General features: G+C 39.2%; 1 protein-coding gene and 1 pseudogene across 1 annotated transcript in view; both read right to left on the bottom strand.

The window, feature by feature from the left end:
• The window catches only part of SMAD2 (SMAD family member 2), a 90067-nt gene that overhangs the window by 27407 nt on the left and 37487 nt on the right, over nt 1–25173 (bottom strand). The window contains exons 3-5 of the mRNA XM_036756344.1: nt 12522–12611; nt 11173–11366; nt 10369–10503 (exon numbers count right to left, since the gene is read on the bottom strand). Coding sequence (XP_036612239.1) covers nt 10369–10503; nt 11173–11366; nt 12522–12611 — 419 coding nt within the window. The remainder of the gene's footprint in view (nt 1–10368; nt 10504–11172; nt 11367–12521; nt 12612–25173) is intronic.
• Nucleotides 6071–7863, bottom strand: LOC118856863 (annotated as a pseudogene).

Genomic DNA, 25173 nt, shown 5'->3' on the forward strand with positions numbered 1-25173 from the left:
TCTGTTTCAGTCCTCCCTCTACCTAACCTGCCTGCATCTTTAACATTATTAACTCTGTTGCAGAGACGTTTTTCTTTTCTTCTCTTCCCTATGTGACTACTTTAGATCATCATTCATGTCTCACCCACTAAGCGTGGGTATCTGTCATGAACCTTTTATCTTTCTACATTCTCTCAGTTATCTTATCAGCTCTCATTGATTCAAATTACTTTTAGGTAGATTCCTCATATGTATATACCAAACTTTATTTCTCTCCTCATCTACATGATCAACTACTGGCTGGCTATCTTCACAACTGGGATATCCTGTCATAAGTTTAAATTTGACTTGTCCAAAACAGAACTAAGCTTCTCAAACAATCTCTCCCACCAAACTCATGCTGAGGTCATTATCCTTCTGGTCATGCAGATTCACAAGCTTGGAGTCGTTCTTAACTTGCCCTTCTCCCTTGTCTCCAAGGTGCCAAATCAACATTCCCAAGACATTCATCTGGCCACATCAGTTCCCTAGACAAAAATCAGTGACTCATTATTGTCTCTGGGATAAAATATCAATAAAATAGCCTGCGATTTAAAGTTTTCAATAATCTGATTCATACATATTTTGTCAAAATTATTTCACAGGAGCAGCTAGGTGGTGCAGTGAGTACAGCACCAGCCTGAGTCAGGAGGACCTGAGTTCAAATCTGACCTCAGACACTTGACACACTTATTACTGTGTAACTTTGCACAAGTCACTTAACCTCAATTGCCCTGCCTTCCCCCTTCAAAAAAAAAAATTGTTTCACACTGCACTATTTTCTGATCAAACTAGTCTATTTTTTTCCAAACTGCAAGTTTGGAAATATCTCTAAAATTCTACTTCACCTCTGCCTCTTTGAAGCTCAATGTATAGTTCAAATGGCACTTTGTACACGTCTTTGCTGACTGCCCCTTCTTTTTCTTGGTTGTCAGTGTTCTCTCTCTCTTGAAAATGCTGTATACTGACTTATTCACCTGGGCATACATCATGTATCACTTGAGTGAAAGAACTATTTCTACTTTCTTTTCTTTTTCTTTTTTTCCTGCAGAGGGGAAGGCAGAGCAATTGGGGTTAAGTGACTTGCCCAAGGTCACACAGCTAGTGTGTGCCACTGTGCCACATAATTGCCCCTTCACTTTATTTTCATAGACTATCTAGTACTCAAGTATTTAGTAAATACAAAGATCATAGTTAATGGGACAAGAATTAAAAACTACTGGGAAAACTGGACAACAATATGGAAAAAATTAGATTTAGAGCAACACCTCACATTTTATACCACGATAAGCGCCAAACGGAGAGATGACCTAGAAATAAGGCTCACATCATCAACAAATTAAAAGAAAAAAAATTACCCATTAGAACTATGGATAGGAGAAAAATTCATGAGCAAATGAGATACAGAAAATAATTCTGATTATATAAAATTAAGAAAATATTAAAAAGGAAATAATTAAAATCTCTACAGCAATTTTCTCTGATAAAGGTCTCATTCAAAGACAAAGCAACTGATTCAAACTCAAGAGTAAGAGGCATCCCCCAATTGATAAATGACCTTAAGGTTATGAATGAGCAGTTCTCAAGGGAAGAAAAATAGCTTATCTACAGTCATTTGAAAAATGTTCCAGATCACTAATAAGAGAAATGCAAATTAAAGCAATAATTGGATCCTATCTCATACATTTCAGAGCAGGGGAAAATGACAAAAAAACCTAAATTATAAATATTGGAGGGTTTATGGGAAAATGGGTACAATGATGCAGTGTTGGTAGACCTGTAAATGTGTATTACAATCGAGGTAAGTAATTTATGCATATACACAAAAACTTTAACCCAGCTACTGTATCACTTCTAGGCCTCTAACTGAAAAAAGGTCAAGGAAAAAGGAAAAGGCCCTACACACATCAAAATACTTACTACAGTTTTTTTTGTGTTGCTTGAATAAAGATCAGAGTTTATTTTAATGTTACTAATTCTTGCTTCTCTTCTTCTAGACTGTCCTTCATTTCTCTGTATTTGAATTCCCAATCATTTATTCTCTATTTTGTTTCTTTAGTAAAACCTGCCACTATGGATTTAAATTTTTCTATTCTGCCAATTATTTCTGCTATGCAGACCTTAAATTCTGTTTTGCCAATTCTCATTTCTTTTCTAAACAAATGATGAACATCCTGTTCTGCTTCCCTCAGGTGTTTATTCATTGTTCTTTGTAACGTAACATTTACTTATAGATGCCTGAAATCTTTTTTTCTCATCTACAGACCATATTCCCTTCTGTCATTAATAGCTTCCTTGTTGGTTTATCCACTTATTAAAGTCTTTGAGTTTTCTTCCCCCTGAGATCTTTGATAATCTTATTTTCCCCTGTTGCTCACCTTCTGACTCTCTCCCCTTTGACAGAAGGTTCCTTGGGGGCTAGATCTCAAAGCTTTCTCAGCTGCCTTCCACACACAAGACAATTCACAGTTCACCTGCCCAGGTTTCTGTCTCAAGAGACTTCTGAGAAGGAGAGAACTAGTCCCAAATGGATGCTGGGCTCTTCCCCTGAGGCTTAGTGGAATGACACACAGCCACACACAAGCCTGCCCCAGCTCCTACTGTTCCTCAGTTCTCTGTCTCAACCCTATCTTGGCACAGAGCACTGCAGTAGCACAGAATGTTGCAGCACTCCTCCCTGCTTTTGGAGTCTGAGCTTATGTCTGCTATTTAAACCTTTGAGGCAATGGAGCTGGGGGTAAGGACATAGAGTTGAGTTCTGTTGCAAGCTTAAGGTTCGGCTCATACAACCTTGCTACTACAGTATAAAGGGTGGGAAAGAAAGGGATACTGACAAAGCTGAAAGATAGTATTAGTACATTGAGTTTTTATCATTTTGGATTATTGGTGTCTTAGATCATGGAGAAAACTGAACTGCTTTATCTCTTGCACAGAATTCTGATTTTGGAAATTTGATTGGTTATGATGATCAGAGAAGCTTCTTGATGCTACAGATTTTTTTGTGACCACAGAGCTCAGAACAGTGCCTGGCACATAAACAGGCACTTAATAAAAATTTACTGATTGAAAATTCTCCATTTTGCTGGTTATGTCACCAATTTGCCCTCTCTTTACTATTTTATTTGTACTTAATTTGTAGTTACGTTTATTTGCCATCTCCCCCATTAGAATACAAGCTCTCAAGAGGAGTTTTCTTTTCTTTTGCATTTGTATCTCTAGTGTCTGACATGAATGCACACTGAATTCTTTTAATGATAAAAGAACAACAATAATAGCAACTAGAATTTATATGGCAACTACTATGTGGGAAGCACTATGCTAATAAGTGCTTTATAAACATAACATTTAATTCTCACAACCATCCTGGGAGGTAGGTGTTATTATTATCACCCATTTTATAGACGAGGAAATTGAGACAAACAGAGCTTAGGTCACAAAGCTATTAAATATCTGAGGCTGGGTTTCAGTTCAGGTTTTCTTGACTCCAGGCTTAGCACTCTGTTCACCATACCACCTCGCTGACTCCTAGTCCAGTATTCTTTCTACTACCTTTTATTTTCTACTATATTTCTGACACAATATAATTCAACAATATAAACTGGCCCAATAGTAGACTTTTTTATCTTATGTTACAAACTCATTTTGAAGAAAGTAGTTTAATATGAAAGTGTTTTTTGACTTACACTGTGTACACAGGAAGGTTAACCATACCCAATTACTAAAACATGGTTCCTCAGAATTCAAGTTAAAAAAGAAAAAGCAGTGTAGATTACTTTAGATTTGTAGAGAAGAGGAGACAGTTCCCTATTCTAATACGTACAGTATTGTTTGCTTAAAGGGATATTATTGTTTTTAAATGTCATCGTTTTAATACAAGGTCCATACATGGAAAGTTCTTAATCATTCATCAGTTATGTACTTGGAAGTTTAAAAAAGTTCAAAATCCTATTTTTGACATTTTCTAGCTATCTTACATGGACACATCAGGGTTGTGGTTAGTCAAATGAGATGTGTGTAAAATATTTTGTAAATTTTTAATGTAAGTACACAGATAACAATTATATTATTATAGAAAATTCTTCAGATCTAAACATCTCCCATCAATAAAGAACTTAGGCTGACAATGCTAACCACATAATTGGCCAAGTCAAGATCCATGAAATGGAAGGGACTGCTTTGATTGAAAACTCCTTCAGGACAAGGACATCTTTTGCCTCTTTTTGTACCTAACAGATTTAGCACAGGGCCTGGCATAACGCAGGTGCTTAATAAATGTTTAGTGATTGATTAGCCATACCTCACCTTCAAAGATTTGACTGTCATAAAAGTTAAGAGCCCTGACTTAATAAAATCGGGCAAGCAGAAGCTAATAACTTCATGAGACATCAACAAACAATAAAATAAAATCAAAAGAAAAAAAAAGAAAATGCAAAGTACTTCACTGGAAAAACAATTTACTTGAAGAACAGATCAAGCAGAGATAATTTAAAAATTACTGGAATACCTAAAAGTCAAGATAAAAAGAAGAGCCTAGATATCATATTGAAAGAAATTATCAAGAATAACTGCCTTGACAGCCTAGAAGCAGAGGGTAAAAGAGAAATTGAAAGAATCCACTGATCATCTCCTAAAAGAGATACCAAAATGAAAACTCCCAGGACTCTTACAGCTAAATTTCAGAGCTCCCAGGTCAAAGAGAAAATATTGTAAGCAGCCAGAGAGAAACAATTCAATCATGTGAAGCCATAGTCAGGATAACACAAAATTTAGCAGCTTCACATTAAAGAAAGGGAAGACTTGGGACATAATATTCCAGAAGGCAAAGGAACTGATTACAAAGAATAACTCACTCAGCAAAAGTGAGTATAATCCTTCGGGGGAAAAGAATGGATATCTAATGAAATATGAAGCATTTCTGATGAAAAGACCAAAGCTGAATAGAAAATTTGACATTCAAACACAACATTCAAGAGAAGCATAAAAAAGGTAAACAGGAGAGAGATATTATAAGGGATTCAATAAGGTTAAACTGTTTACATTACTACATGGTAGTATGACACCTGTGACTCTTAAGAGCTTTATCATTACTAGAGCAGTTAGGAGGAACATACATAGAGGACATAGAGGACATGATAGCTAAAACAATAAAACTAAGAGATGATAAATAGGGATGCACTGGGAGAAGGGGGAAGGGAGGAGGAGAATGGGGTAAATTATCTCACATAAAAAAACTTTTACAGTAGAAGGAAAGATGGGGTGTGGGAGTGGCAGACTACACTTGAATTTTACTCTCACTGGAATTGGCTCAAAGAGAAAATAACATAAACTCTCAGTGAATACAGAAATCTATCTTACCCTATAGGGAAATAAGAGGGGAAGAAAAAAAGAGAAGGGGCCAGGGGTAAGGAGAGGCCTGGTAGAAGGGAGATGTGGGAAAGGCAATGGTTAGAAGCAAAACCCTTTTGAGGATGGACAGGGTGAAAGGAGAGAGAAGGATAAATGGGGAAAAAAAAACAGGATGGAGGGAAATACACAGAAATTATAACTGTGAAAAAACTTTTACAGCAAGTTTCTCTGTTAAAGACCTCATTTCTTTTTTTTTTTTTTTTGTTATACAAACAAGGAGTTTTTACTATCAATAAGAGATTGAAGAGTGGGAGGGGAGGCAGAGACACTGGGGTTTCCATAATTTAGAACACTCTTCAGGGGCCTCCCCCCATCCCTGCAAGAAGAGGAGCAGTACAAAGAACCAAGATGGAAGTGGAGGCGAAGGGATGTCTGGCTGGCTGCTGTCACATGGAGGGGAGTGATGGGGGTAACAGCCACTGTCTGGGAGGGATGCTGTACAAGCAGGGGAGAACACTGGGCCCCACATCCCACAGGCCAGGCAAGGGACGCCCCCTGGTGTTGTGCAAGGTGGGGGGTGCGTACGGGCGCTACACAAGGACTCCTTCTACTGTTAGCCCTGTTGATACGTTAAGGAGGATTGAGATGGAGCAGACAGGACACAGACCAGGAGGCTGAGAGGCAGGAGTGGCCAAACCCACAAGCCTCACACTATAGTGCCACTGGGGGAGTTGGCAGGCTGGGAGGACAGGCCAGCTTTGCCAGGCCGAGCCCAGGTGCAGATGAGACCCTCCTGACAGGTGGTGAAGATACAGTCCTCCAAGAAGAGGAAGATGGTGAGGCCCTCCAGGGCAATCTTCTTACACATCAGGGGCTCCAGCACGGGCACCTCATGGATGCAAGGGCACAGAGCCATGCCCAGCACCTTGGCTGGCTCTAGGCGACCTTGGGGGACTGGTCCACCCAGCTTGTCTCCACCGCTACCACCGCCACTGCTGCCCCAGCTGATGTTGCTCAGGCTGTGGTAGCACTTGTGCTCTTTGTCAGTGTCCTTGTCACGTTGCTCCTGGAGGGTCAGCGTGGCAAACTTGCCAATGCTGAAGGGGGTCCCAGGCTCTGTTACTCCACCTATGCCTGTTCCAGCTCCCTTGCCACTCACTTCCAGGTGTGGGAAGCTGTTGGAGCAGGACAGGGATCGGGGAAGGGGCCCCAGGGTGATGGGTGCAGCCTCAGTGTTGCCAGCCAGGGCCCAGGGCTGGGTCAGTGGAGACCAGGGGTAGAGCACGTCCTCTGTCAGGTCTCACAGGCAGAAATGCATGTCCTGGCTGGCCGAACCAAAGTGGTAGGTGAAAGCTGGGGGAGGCAGCCAGGGCAAGGAGCCCGCCTCCTGCTCGCTCCTGCCTGGTGTCCCCTCCTCCTCCAGCTCTTCCTCACTCTTTGTGGTATCAGATCGAAGGCTACAGCATTGACCCAGGACTTGTGGCCATGGCCTCTGGCCACCACTCAGGCCTCGCTGAAGGACCAAACACTGACCAGGATGTCTTCGGGACCCCTCCCACTCCCCACCTCTCCCTGCCAACTCCTGTCGCCATGTAGCGCCTGTCGGGGATCAAGCACACACAGAACAGACCTCCGAAGTAGCTCTTCATGAGGCCCCTCAGGAGCATGGAATTGAAGTGGAAGACAAGCAGGCATCTGTCCTGACTCACGCAGGCCAGGTGATACCTGTCCAGGGTGAAGGCAAGTTTGTTCAGGGGGCCCTCACCCATGGCCCACTTGGCCAGTGGGTTTCAGGGTGCCTTCCCCTTGGCAGATGGCGAAGCACTCCCCCTGCTTGAGCAGGCTGTACTGGGGCGGGGAGGGGCCAAAGGGGCAAGCCACATCATACAAATAAGAGGTTATCACTGGCTTGGGAAGCCAGGAACATGCTTGCTGACTCAGGCAGAGGTGGGTCACCTTGGTCCTGTCAATCAGCCTCTCCTCACTGAAGAACTTGCTGGTATCCTTTTCGATCAGATCTAGGTGCTGGACTTGGCCCGCTGAGAAGCCCACCAGCAGGGAGATGGTCTTGGTGGCTACAGTGTACTGGTTGAAGTCATGACAAATAGGCTGGGTACCCTTGTAGACCTGCTTGTAAATGGGCTTGTTGAGATCTATGAACTGGTGGCTGCCTCAGCGCCTGGAGCCTCCTGGGTAAAAGTACAGCTCTTGGCCCATGTCGAAGCAGATGCGGTCACTGGCGGCCACTCAGGGCCCCCCAGAGGCGGCAGCAGCGGCAGGGTCGGGCTCGCCCAGGTGCATGAGGCTCAGGTGCACGGCAGGCAACAAGGGCCCCGGCCCAGGCAGGGAGGTGGCCGCTGGCCCCGGCGGCCTGGCCGGGGACAGGGCTGGACCCACCCACCGGACTGCACCTTCGGAGCCCGGCAGCAGCTTGTAGAAGCCCTTGAGAATCTGGAACTGCGACTTGATCTCGGTGCAGTCGCCCAGGGCCCCCACCATCTTGCACCTGGTGCCCCTCTGCGTGCCCCCCAAAAGGCCTTGTTTCTAAAATATATAGAGAACCAAGTCAAATGTATAAGAATAAAAGGCATTCCCCAATTGATAAATGGCCAAAGGACAGGTAGTTTTCAGAAAAAGAAATCAAAGCTATCTATAGTCATATGAAAAAATTCTCTGAATCACTACTGACCAGAGAAATGCAAATTAAAACAACTCTGAGGTACCACCTCACACCTATCAGATTGGCCAATATGACAGAAAAAGAAAATAATATTGAAGGCGATACGGGAAAATTGGGATACTAATACACTGTTGGTGGAGTTGTGTACTGACTCAACCATTCTGGAGAACAATTTGGAACTATGCCCAAAGAGCTATAAAACTATGCATACCCTCTGACCCAGCAACTCTACTACTAGTTCTGTATCCCAAAGAGATGTTTTTAAAAAAGCATCTTCTTTCTGAGGTGGCAAGGAATTAGAAATTGAGGGGATGTCCATCAACTGGGAATGGTTGAACAAGTAATGGTATATAACTGTGACGGAATACTACTGCATTTTAAGAAATGGCGAGCAGGATGCTTTCAGGAAAACTTGGACTTACATCAACTGATATCAAATGAAGTGAGCAGAACCAGCAGAGGTGTACTACAGTAACAACACTATATAATGATCAACTGTGAACAACATACCTCTCAGCAACATGATAAGCTAAGGCAATTCCAAAGGATGCATGATAAAAAGTGCTATCCCACCTCCAGAGAAAGAACTGATGGTGTCTGAATGTAGACTGAAGCATACTCGTTATTTATTTTTTTTTGAATGGGGGGGGGGGGGGAATACATCTTTATTTCAACAGAATTGGTTTACTTTGCAATCCTCTGTATTATAAAAACATAATTCGGAGAAAAGGTCCACAGGGAGCATACTTTTTAAATTAAATTTTCTTTATTTTTCAGGGGGAGGAGGGGTTAGGGGTTGTTCTGTTTTCTTTCACAGCATGACCAATATGGAAATGTGTTTTGCATGATTGCACATGTAAAACCTATATAAAATTGCTTTCCTTCTTGATAAGGGGGGAATGGGGAGGGAGAGAAGAAGAGAATTTGGAACATAAAATGTAAAAAAATGTTAAAGATTGTTTTTACATGTAGTAAGAAAAAAAATTTTTTAAAAAAGTTGACCTATACTTCTTACTTTCTCCTAGCTTAACTACATTAATATAATCTATCCATAGGGCCGTTAAGAAAAGAAAGTCTCAAGAGTTGATCTTGGAACACCCTTTCAAACTGATAATTTACTAATACCACTTCTCTACACCCCTTACTTTAGAAGAGAGCTGAAGTTGGAACTCTTAGGGTCCTTACTTGGTATCAGCTTCCCTAAAGAGAAAAAATAAGTAGAATGGAGAAATATTAGGTAGGAAAGAGAAAAACTGAGAATAAATATTCTACTTTGTTAATCCTTATAAATGTTAATGTCATTGTCTTAGCTTTCTGAGGCTAAGTGGAGATGGAGAGAAAAAGGGACTGAAGTGAGAAAGGTCTCAGCTCAAATCCTGTAAAGAAAAACTCCAAGGTCCCATAATTCAATACAAAAATTAGAATAGAGCCCATCTAATTTAACTTCCTCATTTTACAAGTGATAGAAATGAGACCTGAGGGGTAAGCAATTTGCCCAATGCCACAAATTAGTTTCAAGAACCTAGGTCTCCTGACTCTTTATTCTTTCTTTTTAACACTTGCCTGCAGTCTCTTATCATTTCAATCTCACTAATGTCCAACGTGGCTGATTGAAGGCAGAGGATGTGTTCAAGTTCTAGCTATGCCTTTCACTAGCCATGTGACCATGGCCAAGCTAGAACTTTCCCCACTAATATAAGAACTTATACTTTCTCTTTGAAAAGGAACTATTCTACCAGAACAGATGCACAATTGTCTGTGACTTAATCTCAGAGAGTTGTCTGGGGATACCATAAAGTTAAAAGAGTTGCCCAGGGTCATACAATCAATATCCATCAGAGGTAAAACTCGACTCCAAGGCCATCCAGATTCTAAAGTTTGCCTTCTATCTACTAGGTCACATACGAAATTCAGAGCTATTACAAAAAAAAAAATCATGTAAAGTTTAAATTATCATATAAATGTTATACCATTTATTCACATTATTAGTTGCACTCAGAGCTTGAAAATGAAGACAGACTAAGATGTTTCCCTTTTGCTTCTTTGTCATAGTTGCAGTGTTTAAACATAGAAAAAATAAAAACTAAAATTTTCCTTTATATATTTTTAAAAATTTTTTTGAAAATTCAACACCAAGCTTATACATCACAAACACCATATCACTATTACTATGGAACCAATTAACCTAAAATCAGGTAATATAAGTGTGTATATGTATAAAATCAAACTACAGTTTACATAAAACTTCAATGATTAAACTTTAATGATTAAACATCACTATCCTAAGAGCTTCAGGGGAATAAAAAAAAAAAAACAATAAATACCTGGTATGTAATTACTCTGGGGCTCAATTCCTGCTGGGAAATTAGTGTTTTCTGGAATGGAATGGGTATAGTCATCCAGTGGGGGTAATTCTGTTAGAATCTCAGTATGCCGTGGCACTAACACAGGAGGCAAAACTGAAAAGTTTTAAGAAATTCATGTTAATATTAAATTTAAAATGTCAATAATAAAGTATGAAAACTCAAGTGTCATTTTATCAATACTAAAGAGGCCAGTTTAAACTTGTAAAATATGCCATTTAATATATGAAGAATATAGCATTGCAGAGTAAAAATTCTGTCAACAACTTTTAATACCAGGCAAAAGTAATTCATAATTCGATACTTGTTTCTATATGAAGTGTGACATTAATTGGTTTTCAAGAGTTCTTTACCAGTGCTTGGAAACAATCTATTTCTTGGGTAATACAAATCCCCTAAGGCAAAAGTAAACCAGTTCAGCTAAAATCAAAGTCCAAATCTATGGGGTCTGAATCAGTACTTTCAGAGTGTTATTCTGAGAGAATTTTCCTTCACATGCTACAAAGTTTTTCTTAAAAGTATAAGTTATATATTTCTCTTCTACAAATTCTACATTTTTAAGGTTACCACATTGGAGCAATCATGAAAAAAAACTGACTATAAAGAATCGGCACCTTTATTAATTTTCACGTTTAGAATTATGCAGTCTCCATTTAACATTAAAATTACTCCAAATAACGAGTGGACAGATATTTCTTGACTTAAGATTTTATGTTTTTAATTCTAATACAAAAACAATAAAAAAGCAATTAGTAATCTTCCTACCTGGAGTCTCCACTCTCTGGTAATGGTAAGGATTCACACATACTTCATCCTTTTTAAGATTGAAAGCGTATTCACAGTTTTCAATTGCTTTAAGTTCATGGTGACTGTGAAGATCTGGCCAGCGCCACAAGCGGCAGTAAATAACATGTGGCAATCCTTTTCGATGAGATACCTGTAGACGACCATCAAGGGACCTGTGGGAGAAGGAGAAGGGAAATCATGGAAGGGAGGGAGAAAAGGAGGAAATTTTTTTAAAAAAAGTCTCACTCAGTGTAGGCTTTATTAGTGTAATAATATGAAAAAGAATGAAAAAGAAATAGTTCAATTCCGCTAAGTAGTGTAGCACAAATAAAGTTGAAAGATGTGTCCTATTTAATGAACTAGTTAAAAGCAATTAAGTTAGTAGAAATAGATGTGTCTTATAAAATGACACAGATGTTAATGAATTCTTTAGATAAAATATGAAGTTTCATTAAATAACATTATACATATCTGTACTTGACACTCGTCCTCAAGTTCTGCCTTCAGAAGATTATGCTGCTATCATGAATACTTTTGTTTAAGGACATTTAGGAAATATTACTGCTATTAGTCAACAAACCTGACAGCAATCCAATCTGCAAGTGCTGCAGGTGGTAAAACAAAACAAAAACAAAAACAAAAACCGAGAATCAACACAAAAATGAACTGTGAAGGCACGTTTTTACAGTAGTGTGAGTTTGTTAAATATCTACATTAATGTGAATGCAGCCTAAACTAATGTAAATTAACAGTTGTGATTCTTTCGAAAATTAACATATACTGCATAATTTCACACATAAATGCAGATGATGATAGTGATGAGATGAAAAAAGACAAACATCAATGTGCTGGAAAAGCTGGTAAGATGATGAAAAGAAGGTAAAAATAAAAATTAGTTCCCCTACAATTAACTGTAATATAAGGGGTTTTATAAATTACTTTACCCACTATTAGAATACAAAATACTAAATTAAATTTAGACAAACTGGCCATTTACCAGTTTTTAAAAAATGCTTCATAAGGATCAGGCCTACTGTAGAATATTAGAGTAATAGTCTAACCTCAAACTAAAGAGTGTGCATTTATAAAATTTCTCATTCCGTTTAAAGAGTATTTCAGAACTAGAATTTCATTGGTCAAAACATCAGCTGAAACATTTAGTGTACTTTAATTACAGGCAAGCAATTGTTTTAAATGCTATGCCATATAATTGACATAAAAGGAAACATCTTAGTAAAATTATGCAAAGCATCCCACTATGGATAGTGCCTCCAAACCCACCCCCACCCACAAGATCTCTATGATTCGACAGAGGGCAGAATATTCACCTGGTTTGTTCAGAGAAGCTGTAAAGGCCTGTTGTATCCCACTGATCTATCGTATTTGGTGTACTCAGTCCCCAAATTTCAGAGCAAGTGCTGTGCATAAATTGAAAAACAAAAAATTGATGTGAACATGGAAGCATGGTTATTCAAAATACCATGATGTAAAACATGAAAAAATGTACAGAATGCTCCCTTCACAGAGAAAATATACAGTGCTTCACTGTCTTTACTGATATTAATGCTACTTTAGTATATTTTCTGCATGAAGGCAGCCAATAAAATGGAACATGTGACTCAAGGTAAATTATGATTATGTTTTAAAAATGTGAATACCAAAGTTAATCTCAAGGTTAATGACAAAATGTCCATTAGAAAAGGAAAAATCTCCATCTATGTAATAACAGGTATGTTAACAAACCTAACAGAAGAACTTCGTTTTACTATTCAATTGTTAAGAACTTTTCCAGTTTCCAAGCAGATGTCAGTTTGTGGTTTGTTGGTTTTTTTAAAGTTAAAGAAATCTAAAAAGCTTAGATTTCTGCAGTGAAGGACTTCAGTGTATTCTAATGTCAGTGATATTCATTCTTCTCAAGTATGCTGATGCTCTATCCGCTTGTCAAAAAGGAAGCAACTTTTCAAAACATTCCAATGAACAACAGTCTACCTTGAAAGTTTAAAATGAAAACTATTAATACCATTTTTTATCACCTAGCTTGTTAATCACCATTGCACCTAAAAACCAAATGCCAGTAAACCTCAAGATTTTTTCAGAAATATACTAAAGTATATCACAGAGAGTAATTTTCCATAAGGTAGTCTAGTGAGGCTATTTCTAAATCAAGATTTTCCAGTTTCAAGAATAAGTTTACTTTCTCAAGATGGAAGTAACCAACCAAAATCATTAACTCAGAAAGCTACCAAAATGATTACTCAGAAAACAATAAAAACCAGTTTTCAAATAGCAGGAATAGTCGGAATCAGATAGAGACATAATGAAACCTATCAAGCAATTAAGGGAAATCTTACCGCCCCAATTGTGTTAACACAAGGGAAGTGAGAGAAATGAGGCTAGTTAAGATATCTGGGAGGCTTGACTAATTTGGTTATTATCTGACACTTTATTTGCAAAAGAACTATACAAGGGTATCTTAACCCTGCCATGACATTCCTGATATGCGTGAAAGAATTCAAAGAGAGTCATAATTCTTGCTTCTGACACTGTGCCAAAATTAATGCGTGAGTTCTCTTATTAAGCAATTTTTTAGAAGTCCAATGATCCTTCTTCATCAAGAATCCAGCTTATTCAATGAGGAATGCTATTTATCAACTGACACCCTGATAGATGCCAATTGATATTCCCTGATTTCTAAGGCAAATAAATGACCTTGTAAGAGTCCTTATGTGCTTTTACTCTTTCCAGTCTTTTGCAACAAATATAACAGCAGCGGATAAGCTTGTCTGCTTCCACAAGAAGAAATTCTCCAGGGATGGTGATCTCACTCACAAGTGATGATTTGTTGTTCCAGAGAATCTAAGATCATCTTAGAGAGACAGCGTGGTATAATGGAACAAGCACTGCACCTCAAGTCAGCAAAAACATAGGTTCAAATTCCAGCTCTGATATTCAATAGTATGAACCATGGTCGTCACAACCTCTCTGAAGCGTTTTTCTCATATACAAAATAGAGGCGATGCTTCCCGTGGCTTCTTGCTTCACAGTATTACGATGACCAAATATGATTATAATAAAGCATTTTGTAAACCTTCAAGATTACCTATTACTATCTTCTTTAGTAAATCGTTAATGTATGGGACTTCTTACTTCAAAGAGCATTAACACCTTATATTAAGTCCCAAAATATTTCTAACATATAGGTCTGACTATGTGACTCCCTTGCTTAATAAAAATCTAGTAGCTCCTTGTTCCCTATAGAACTAAATACAAACTCCTGTTTGGCATTTAATGCCCTTATGATCTATCTCCATTCTGCTTTTCTAGGTTCAACCAAACCAGCCTTCATGTTATTCCTCACACACAGGAAATTCCATCTCTTGTCTCTATGCCCTTGCATAAAAAACTGTCCCCCATATGTGGAATGTGCTCCCTTATTCCTCACACATAAAATCCCATCTCTTGTATCCATGTCTTTGCATAGGCTGGCCTGCATATGTGGAATATATGCCTTCTTTATTTCTGCCTCTTAGATTTCTAGTTTCCTTCAAAGCTCACACAATACCCTGTACACAATCACTTTCCTCCAGCTGTTAATGCCTGCCCTGTCTTTGCTTTTTATTTATTTTATATATGCTTATGTACATGTTATTTACTCCTATACCCTGTAAGTTCCCTAAGGGCAGGGACTGTTTTATGTCAAATAAAATACTTAATGAGCATTTAATTAAGCACCTACTAGGAGCCAGGCACTGGGCTAGGCACAAACAATACAAAGAAAATGAAATTTCCTTGGATTCCTAGCACCTAACGTAGTATCTGGTATCTAATAATAACTTAATAAATGCTTGCTGAATGATGTCAGATCAAACAAACTCCTACTATGGTGCCAGTTTCTGTGCTATTAAGGATATTAAAAAGGGCAAAAAATAGTTCCTGCCCTTAAGGAACTCAGAGCTAATGGGGAAAACATGTAAACAGCTACGCAGCAGTAGGATATATGCAGCACTGAAGATAATCTTAGAAGGTAATCACATTAGGAGGACATGAAAAGGCTTCTTTCAGAAAGTGAGACTTGAGCTGAGACTTGAAGGAAGCCAGGGAGGTGTAGATAAAAAAGGTCCAGGCATGAGGGATAACCAGTGAAAAGATCCTGAGTTAGCAAATCGAGTGTTTTATTCTAAGAATAGCAAATAGAGTAGGGGTGGAGCAGGGAGAGTGTTAGTAGGTATAAGACTAGAAAGGAAAGGTCCAAGTTATGGAGGGCTTTAAAATCCAAACCGAGTTTTTCTATTTGAAAATGGAGGGGAGAGAGAGAGACAGAGAGAGACACAGAGAAAAGATCAATTTGAAAGACAGTAGTGGATAGTCTGAAATGGGAAGAAACTTGAGGCAGGGAGATTAAACATCAAGCTATTATAATCTTCCAAGTGGAGGTGATGAGGGCTTTTACCAGGGTGGTGGTTAAATGTCAGAATGGAAATCAACATGCCAGAATGGACATCAATATAAAGAGTAGGGCTAGATAAATAGATTTGAGAATCTTCAGCAGAGATGGATAATTGAATTCACAGGAACTGATGAGATCACCAAATGAAAGAGAATAAAGGAACAGAGGTCTGTGGAACACCCATACTTAGTGGGCATGATCAGGATGAAGATCCAGTTAAATAAACAGACAGACCAGTAAGATAAGTAGAAAGACAACCAGGAGAGCAGTGTCACAAAAACCCAGAGATAAAAGATTATCAAAAAGAGGGTGATAAATGGTATCAAAGGTGCAGAGAGGTCAAGAAGGACCAGGATTGCAGAAAAGGGCATTAGATTAGCAATCAAAAGATTGCCGTTAGCTCTGGGGAGAGTAATTTCAGTTAAATGATGAAGTGAGAAACCAGACAGAGGAAAAGTTAAGTATAAGATAGTGAGAGGAAATGAAGTGGAAGAATCTATTGTAGATGGCCTTCCCAAGGAATTTAGCCACAAAAGGGAGAAAAGATAAAGAATGACCCCTAGCAGAAACAGATAGATCAAGTGAAGGTTGAGAATGGAGAAGATATGAGAATTTGGCTGCATTCCAAAAATTCTGATACGGTGTCTCAGCGTTGTCATTATCATGAAGAAAGTTACAGATTACCCATCCATTATGGACTGTAAAAGATATGCTAAATATTTCTACTTTTCTCCACTTGTTTGACCTTTAGGGGATGGTCAGTTTCTGTAAAGGTGCAATGTGTACCTCCCGAAAAAAAACAATTTACACACACATATGTTTAGATGTTTATTCAATAATTCATTAATTGCCTAGTCTAGCATATAAAAATTCCATTTAGGTCCTTAACTCCTGTGTTTTTTTTTTTTAATTTTACTAAATTCATCTATTACTGAGGAATTAAACTAAGGTGTGTTACATTATTATAGTTTTACTATCTATTTCTCCCTGTAACTTATTTTTCATTTTCTTTAGATATTTAGATGCTATGCATTTACTTGGATACAGCTTACTGGAGCATAATATGTTTAGAATTGCTATTAATTCAATGTCTATGAAACCTTTCAACATGTAGTTTCCCTGTTTATGTCAACTAAACTTATTTTATGCTGTCTTGCCTAAGATCAAGATTGCTACCCTGATCTTTTTCACTTCAGCTGAAGTATAACAAACCTTGTTCCAGCTACTTGTTGGCAAGTTTTTATGTTTCAAGTGTATTTCTGGCAAACAACTTATTTTAGTGCATTCTGCTTTCTAATTCATTGTTAACCTCTCCTGTTTTATGAGTTCATACCATTCACATTCGTAGTTATGACAGTTTATTTCCTTCCATTTTCTTCTCTTATGAAGAAAAGAATGGTGACAGGAAAGGTATACTCAGCACCAACATTCTAGGGTTAGTGCAATCTGCTGCTGCTCACCTGCCCCTCTTGCTTTCCCTCTCCCAAAGATCAATTACAGATTCTTATCCTTTCCTTTTTAGTTTTGCTTAGGACAAATCCCTACCTTAAATCTGCCCTCTCTCTTAATCACCCCCTTCCTCTTCTTTACCTACTATTTCCCTATTGAGTGGGATGCTATTTATTTGCATGTGTTACTCCCTCCTTTGACAAGTTTGGCTCCTTCCAACCCCCTTCCTCCTTGTTTATATAAACTTGTATTTGTGTACCCTGGTTATATGAGATAATTTCTCCCTCTTCCTCCCCCTTCCCCCAATTCCTTTTCTCCCCTCTTTCTTCTGTTAAGATCATCATGAAAATAACAAAACCACTGCCAGGTTCTCTTAGTAGATTCCTTCTATGATAGGTCCTTGTAGATGATACAGTGCAGGTAAAACGTGTATCATCTCTCCACATTAGAAATGCACATAGTTTATCTTTGTTGAGTTTTATGATTGCTCATTAACATTTACCTGGTTCTGCTTCTCTTGACTCCTGTGTTTGTATTTCAATTTTCATGCAGCTCTGGCTTTTTCATCAGGAATACTTACTGCATGTCAGTAAAGGTCTGTTTTCCCCCTTACAGTACTATACTCAGTTTTGCTAAATTATTCTTCACTGTAAACCTATATATCTTGCCTTGTGGAATATTGTATTCCAAATTCTCTGTTCCTTAAAAATCATGTCTACCAAATCATACGCGATTTTGACCGTGGCTCCTTGTACCTCAACTCTTTCAGGCTACTTGCAGTATTACTTCTAAATTTTGGCTATACTGTTCCTAGTAATTTTCATTTTAGAGCTTCTTTAAAGAGGTAACTGATTCTATTTTCACTTTGTCCTCTGGTTCTAACAGATCTGGGCAACTTTCTTTTATGATTTCTTGAAATATATTTAGAATCTTTATTTGATTATTTCTCAGGTAGTCCAACAATTTGGTCTTCAGTCAAGAAATCCAATGATTCTTAAATAATCTCTTGATCCATTTTCCAAATAAGTTATTCTTGCTATATCTTAGATTTCCTCTATTGCCCCCACCCCAAACTTTGGGTTTTTAATAGGACTTGTCTCATGAAGTATCTATTTGCCTATTCCAATTTTCAGTACATCTGTTGTTTGGGTAATGTTTTGTACCTCTTGTGCCAAGCTATTAATTACTGTTCTGATTCTTTCTTCTATTTCTTTTCCCAAGTTTATTATTAAATCATTTTAACTTTAAAAAACCCTCGTTTCACATCCTCCAGAAGTTCTAGTTAAGATTATATCTAAGTTGTGTTTTTCACTGAGGCTTTGCTTGTAGCTATTTACAAGTTTTTCCTTTCCTGTTTTTTTGGCTTGTTCAATTCCTGCCACCATAATAGCTCTTTTACAGTATCTTTGTTGTTTGCTTGTGCATCCTGGCTTCAGACTTTGTGTTAAGGATAGCAGGCTCTACAAGTTTCTGGAGGAAAACGGTACCCTTCGTTTTCGTAAGACTATATGGGGGATACTGGTAATCCTAGCTAAACCTGCCATCTATACCTCCCTGGGCCTCAATTTCCTAGTCTATAAATGAGGTAATTGGACTAGATGTTCTCTCCAAGGTTCCTTGAGTTTTTAATTTTATGATGCTATAAACAAAGAGTAGCTTGGGGTCACACCAGTCAAATTATTCCTGGAATAAAGAAAATATCTTTTCCAGCTTTCCAAAAGACTAATAACAACAGCATTTTTTAAAAAGTTTGAAAAATATGCGAAAGTAAGATTATATCAATAGATAAAATGTAATAAGACAGCAAGGTAGAGCAGAAAGAACACAGGATTTCAAGGCAGAGGACATGAGTTGCATTGCATACTAGCTGTAAGTCATTTAGTCTTCATGGGCCTCACTCAGTTCCTCATCTTTAAAATGATGAAGTTGACCAGATGACTCACAAGGTCCCTTCCACCTCTCAAGTTTTCATGATATAAAAGGAAGCAGAATGGGATTCAGGAAATACAAGTCAAGGTAAAAATTGGCAATCTTGAATAATTTCCTAGTTTTAGATATAAGAGGCCCCTGATCCCGTTTCCCATCTCCTCCAATCATCCCTTCTCTTCGTTCCTTCTGTGATGCCTTTGAATATGCAAAGTCTCTCTAATCAAAACAAACAAAAAATCCACTTCATTAGACCCCACTATTCCCCCTAAAATAGTTTCCTATCCTTTCTTTCTCAGTCAAATGCCAAACTACTCACTCTCATCCTCTCATCGCGTCACTGCATTGGTATAAGGTTATGCAGGGAAGACCAGTACCTCTGGTATGAGGGCTGCTGAACCTTTTTCAGGGATACTTTGCACCTTTGGTGTCCACCTGATTCACCGAATTCTCACCTGTGGCTCCAAGAAGCATGCACAGTAGCCACACCCTGGTAAACCATTTTGGCAGAAAAGCTAAACTAGGTTGAGGGTAACCAAGGAGTCTCAAAACTCTCAGTAAGTTAGGAGGTATCCACCCGAAGAATGGGAGGACTTCAACTAGCAGAATGGGAAGATGAAAACACTTTGTTCCAAGGGCCACAAAGGTGGCTGAAGCAGGTGCTGTTAGACATCAAAGATGTCAAGGTCATTAACTGCATCTTAAGCCATCACCAGCTGTCTTGACTTTTGCTTGCCACTGGATTTAACTCTGGAAGAGAGAGTGAGGCCGACAACTTTGCACAACTGTCACTTAAATCCAATTTATATGTGAGTCAAAAGACATCACCCATATCATTTTACCATTTTTACCTACCTCAAAGTTCTGTGGCAACAGGCAAGTGGTGAAGCAGCAGATACGGATACGCTGGGAATTGCAGTCACAACCCTGCTCTAAGGCGGGCTAGGCCATAGAGTCGTCTTCTCATGAAAGTGAAGCAGCATTAGAATTTGGCAGCCCCCTGGGCGTCTGAGCAGACTTTTTAAAGGACTGCACTGCTCACCACCTGCCATGAGGAAAGGGCTAGAAAAGGTGCCCTAAAATTGTATGCTTTACCCAACCCTGGCCTGCTTACTGTGGCAGGCAGGGATCCCACCCTGTGGTCAAAACACCAAAAAATGTACAAAAAACTTTTGTGAAAATTATTCCACTCACCATCGGTACATGGAATATGCATACACTTAGGGACAACACGAAATCCAGCAGACCTGAAAGATGAAATCCAGTAGACCTGAAAGACGAACAGCTCTTGTTCCAAGAGAACACAGCAGGTATCACATCCAAATAGCAGTCCTGAGTGAAACAAGGCTGGCAAATAAAGGCTGGCTTACTGAATTCGGAGCTGGATATGTTTTCCTGGAGTGGCTGCAGTGATTGGGGAATGCTGTGAGGCTGGTGTAGGTTTTGCAATAAAAACTAATCTAGGCAACAAGCCTGTATGCCTCCCAAAAGGAGTGAACAACAGGCTCATGACAATGCTATTGCCACTTGCAGGAAAATGCCACGCCACCATCATCATGTTGAACCCTGATGAGGGCAAAGAACATTTTATGAAGAACTGGAATCCCTCATCATCAATGGGCTGAAAGAGGACAAGTTTATAATTCTGGGTGACTTTAATGTCAGAGTAGGCAAAAACTATCAGACATGGCAAGGAATCCTTAAGAGGAATGGAATCAGAAACAGCAACAGTCACTTACTACTGAAGACTTGTGCATCTCATGACCTTCTCATCACCAACACTGTCTTCGATTTATCTAAACACAATAAAATTTCGTGGATGCACCCTCGCAGCGAACACTGCCATTTAATAGACTATGTCATCATAAGGAGAAAAGACAAACAGGATGTGAGAGTGATGAAGGCGATGCGTGGCACAGAGTACAGCACTGATTACACACTTTTCTCCAAACTAAATATTCAAATTCAACAAAAGCAGTAGCACCAAGGCAAGATGACTAGTAGAAGACTTAATGTCAAGAGAGTAGAGCACTTTTCCCAGCTTGAACAGTTCATTGCTAACTTGGAGGGAAGGTTGAGCCAACACACGGTTGGCAACAGCAGAGCAGAAAAGGAGTAGGCAGCTTTCAGAGATTTGGTATACAGCATCACATTTACTCATCTGGGTGAGAACACTGGCAAACATCAAAATTGGTTTGATGAAAATAAACTGCTAAGTGAAAAACAAGAACTCCATGGGGTTTACCAGGTCTCTGAGAAGGTGGTGTTTAACTCCATCAAAAGGAAAGTACCACATTGATTAATGATAAGATGATGATCCTGGAGAGATGGGCTGAATGTTTCCATGGTGTTCTCAACCGCCCATCATCGATCAGTGCTGGAGCCATTGCCCACATACCTCAGACTGAAGTCAATCCCTCTCTAGCCAAAGTTCCAACTGAAGAAGAGGTTTTGAACACCATTATGTAAAGCATCTGGTGCTGATTCTATTCCAGCTGAGATTTACAAGGTGCGGGAGCACTGCTCAAACAAAAGCTGACCTAACTTTTCTGGGTTATATAGCAAGAGGTTATCCTTCTGGAGTTCAAGGATGCCTCCATTGTCCATCTCTAATAAAGTAAAAGGAAATAGATTGTCCTGTGACAAATCACAGGAAGTTTCTGTCTTAGTCATTGCTGGCAAGATTCTTGTCAGAATCTTCCTTAATAGGCTAATCTTTCACCTAGATGGTCACCTAGCCAAGAGCCAGCGTGCCTTCAGAAAGGGCCGAGGAATGGTCGATATGGTGTTTGCTACTCAACAATTCCAGAGAAATGCCAGGAGCAGAACAGAGGTCTGTACACAACATCTGTCAATCTGACCAAGGCCTTTGATACTGTCAGTCATGAAGGCTTGTGGAAAATCATGGCAAGATCAGTTGCCTAGAGAAGTTCATCACTATTTCACGTCAGTTTTCATGACAGCATGCTTGCTTGCTGGATAATGGACGATGCTCTCACATTTTCCCAGTCACCAATAAGGTAAAGCAGAGCTGTGTGCTTGCTCCTATGCTTTTTAAGCACAACGTTTCCAATAATGTTGTCAGATGCCTTCAATGAGGACGAAAACAACAGCAAGGTCAGCTATTGCACTGATGATAAATTATTTAACTTGAAAAGACTACAAAGCCAAGACTAAAGTCAAGGGAGAGTTGGTGCATGACTTTTTGTTCACAGATGATGGTGCACTCAATGCCCTGAGACGCAACGAAGTATGGATAGATTCTCTGCTGCTTGTGCTTAACACCAAGAAAACAGGTTCTCCATCAGCCAGCACCACACCATCCATATGTGGAACCACAGGTTACAGCAAATGGAGAAATTTTGAATGCTGTAGGTAAGTTCACTTACTTTGGTATATTATCACCCAGGAAGGTACACATGGATGTTTTGGTTGACGCACACATTGCCAGAGCTAGCTCAGCATTTGGGAAGCTCCAAGGGATTGTGTGGGAGAGAAGAGGCATTGGGTTGCCTACCAAATGGAAGGTCTACAGAGGTGTTGTGCTGAGCTTGTTGTATGCTTGTGAAACCTGGACAGTCTACCAGCACCATGCCAGGAAACTAAATTGCTTCCATTTGAACTGTCTTAGAAATATTCTGAAAATCACCTGGCAAGAAAAGGTACCAGACACTAAGGTCCTTTCTCGAGCAGAACTGCCAAGTATTCAAAAACTCTACTGCAGAGAGTACAACTTTGATGGGCTGACCAGACCATGTACATTTGCCTATAAGACTATTTTATAGAGAATTCACACAAGGAAAGTGCTCACACAGAGGTCAGAAAAAGTGACACAAGGACATTCTCAAGGTTTCTCTGAAGAACTCTGGAATCAATTGTGAGACATGGGAAACCCTGGTACAGGACCACCAAGCATGGCATGCTAGCGTCAAAGAAGATGCAGTGCTCTATAAACAACACAAAATTGCAGTAAGTTTAAAAAACTATGAGACGTGTCAATTTGTCAACATTTCCACTCCAAATACGCACATGGACTATTTGTACCCGACCTGCGGTAGAACACTCCAAACTTCTATTTAGTCTGATTAGCTAAAATACACCATTCCTTGACCTCAACATAGCGATGTCATTTTGGTCCTCTGAGAACAAAGGACAACAACCCACCAACCACTAGCCTCCACTTCTCCCCCCATTCACTTCCCAACCTTTCATGATCTGCTTTCTGACCTCATTGTTTAACTGAAACTGTCCTTTCCAAAATTATCAACGATCTTTGATTTGATTTGATTTCCTTTTCTGCTTCATTTTACAGATGAGGAAACTAAGGCAAACAGGGCTAAGTGACTTGCCCAGGGTAACACAGAAAGTAAGTATCTGAAGCCAGATTGGAATTCGAGTTTTCCGGACTCCAGGCCTGTACTCTATCCACTATAACATCTAGCTGCTCAATGCAGAAGATTCTCATTCCCAACTACCTATGGGACACATTTCAAATTGCAACATCCCACAGCCCTTTCAAATTCAACACTGCCAAGAGAACTCAAGATCTTTCTTAAAAAACTCACCTTTTATTGAACTTCCCCATTTCTGTCCATGGGATTATCATTCCTCCAGTCTCCAGATTTGTAACTTTAGCATTATCCTCAACTCATCTTTGTTTCTCATCTGACACATCATGCCACTTTTTCCACTTCTACAACATCTCTCACATCAGTCCCTTTCTTGCTACACACGAAGTCACCAACTTATTTACATCTTCACTTCTTGCTTGAACTGTTCTAACAGCCTCCTAATTCATCTCTCTGACTCAAGTCTCTCACCACACCAATCCAGCCTCCACACAGATGCCTAAATGATGTTCCTGCAGAGTAATTAGGCCTAAAAAAAAAAGTCACTATTCTATTCAATAAATCCCAGCGGCTTCTTTTGTTTCTTGAATAAAATACAAATTCTGGCTGCCATTTAAAGCCTTTCAAAACCTGGTCCCAACCAATCTTTCTAGCTTCGTTATACATTATTGCTTTTCCTGTATTTGATGATCCAGGCAAGTTGGCTTTCTCTCTGTTCCTCACACATGAAAACCCATCTTTCATCTCTATGTCTTTACACTGGCTGACCTCTCCACCCCTGACCCCATCCTGGAGTGCACTTCCCTCTCACCTTCATTTTATAGAATTCCTCACTGTCTTCAAAACAAAGTTCAAGCACCACCTTCTATATGAAGTTTTTCCTGATTCCTCTAATTTCTAGTGCCTTCCAACCCTTACACAACCAGGCATTTATCCTGCATGTTTATTCTAAATGTACTTATCAATGTATGTATTTTCTCTCTATATAGAATATGCTCCTTAAGAGAAAAAATTGTTACCCCCTTCCCTTTTTTTTTTTTGCCTGAGCATGTGCTCAATACATATCAGGTGCTTAAAAGATGCTTGCTAACTGATTAAGAAAGAAAATCCTATTTTTAAAAAACCAACAAGCTTGAACATGATTAAGATAAAACTTGATTTGGAGAACATGGATTTTTTTTTGGAGGGGGGAGCCAAGGCAATTGGAGTTAAATGACTTGCCCAGGGTCACACAGCTAGTAAGTAATCAAATGTCTGAGGTCACATTTGAACTCAGGTCCTCCTGACTCCAAGGCCGGTGCTGATACAATGTTTAGACTCACTGGGAAGCCTTAATTGTTTTTTTTTTTTAAATAACTATTGCTGTTGTTCAGTCATTTCAGTCGTGTCTGACTCTTCATAACCCCATCTGGGGTTTTCTTGGCACAGATACTGCAGTGATTTGCTATTTCCTTCTCCAGTTCATTTTACAAATGAGGAAACTGAGGCAAACAGGGTTAAGTGACTTACTCAGGGTCACATGGCTAATAAGTATATGAAGCCATATTTGAACTCAGGTCTTCCTGAACTCAGGTCTTCCAGGTCAGGTGCTCTAACCACTGTGCCATCTAGCTGCCCCAAATTGTAAAGGCTTTCAAACATAAAGAATTATTATCCAAGGTAAATAAAGTATCAAAGACCCTTTAATTTGATCATAATACAATTTAAAACATACTCTAATGCATAATGATAGTCCATTATAAAGGAGCCATTTAATACTAACTCTTTCAGATGGAAAAATACTATTATACTAAATTAATAGCAATTAAA

This window comes from Trichosurus vulpecula, chromosome 1 (genome assembly GCF_011100635.1).
Source record: "Trichosurus vulpecula isolate mTriVul1 chromosome 1, mTriVul1.pri, whole genome shotgun sequence".
Classification (NCBI taxonomy): Eukaryota; Metazoa; Chordata; class Mammalia; order Diprotodontia; family Phalangeridae; genus Trichosurus; species Trichosurus vulpecula.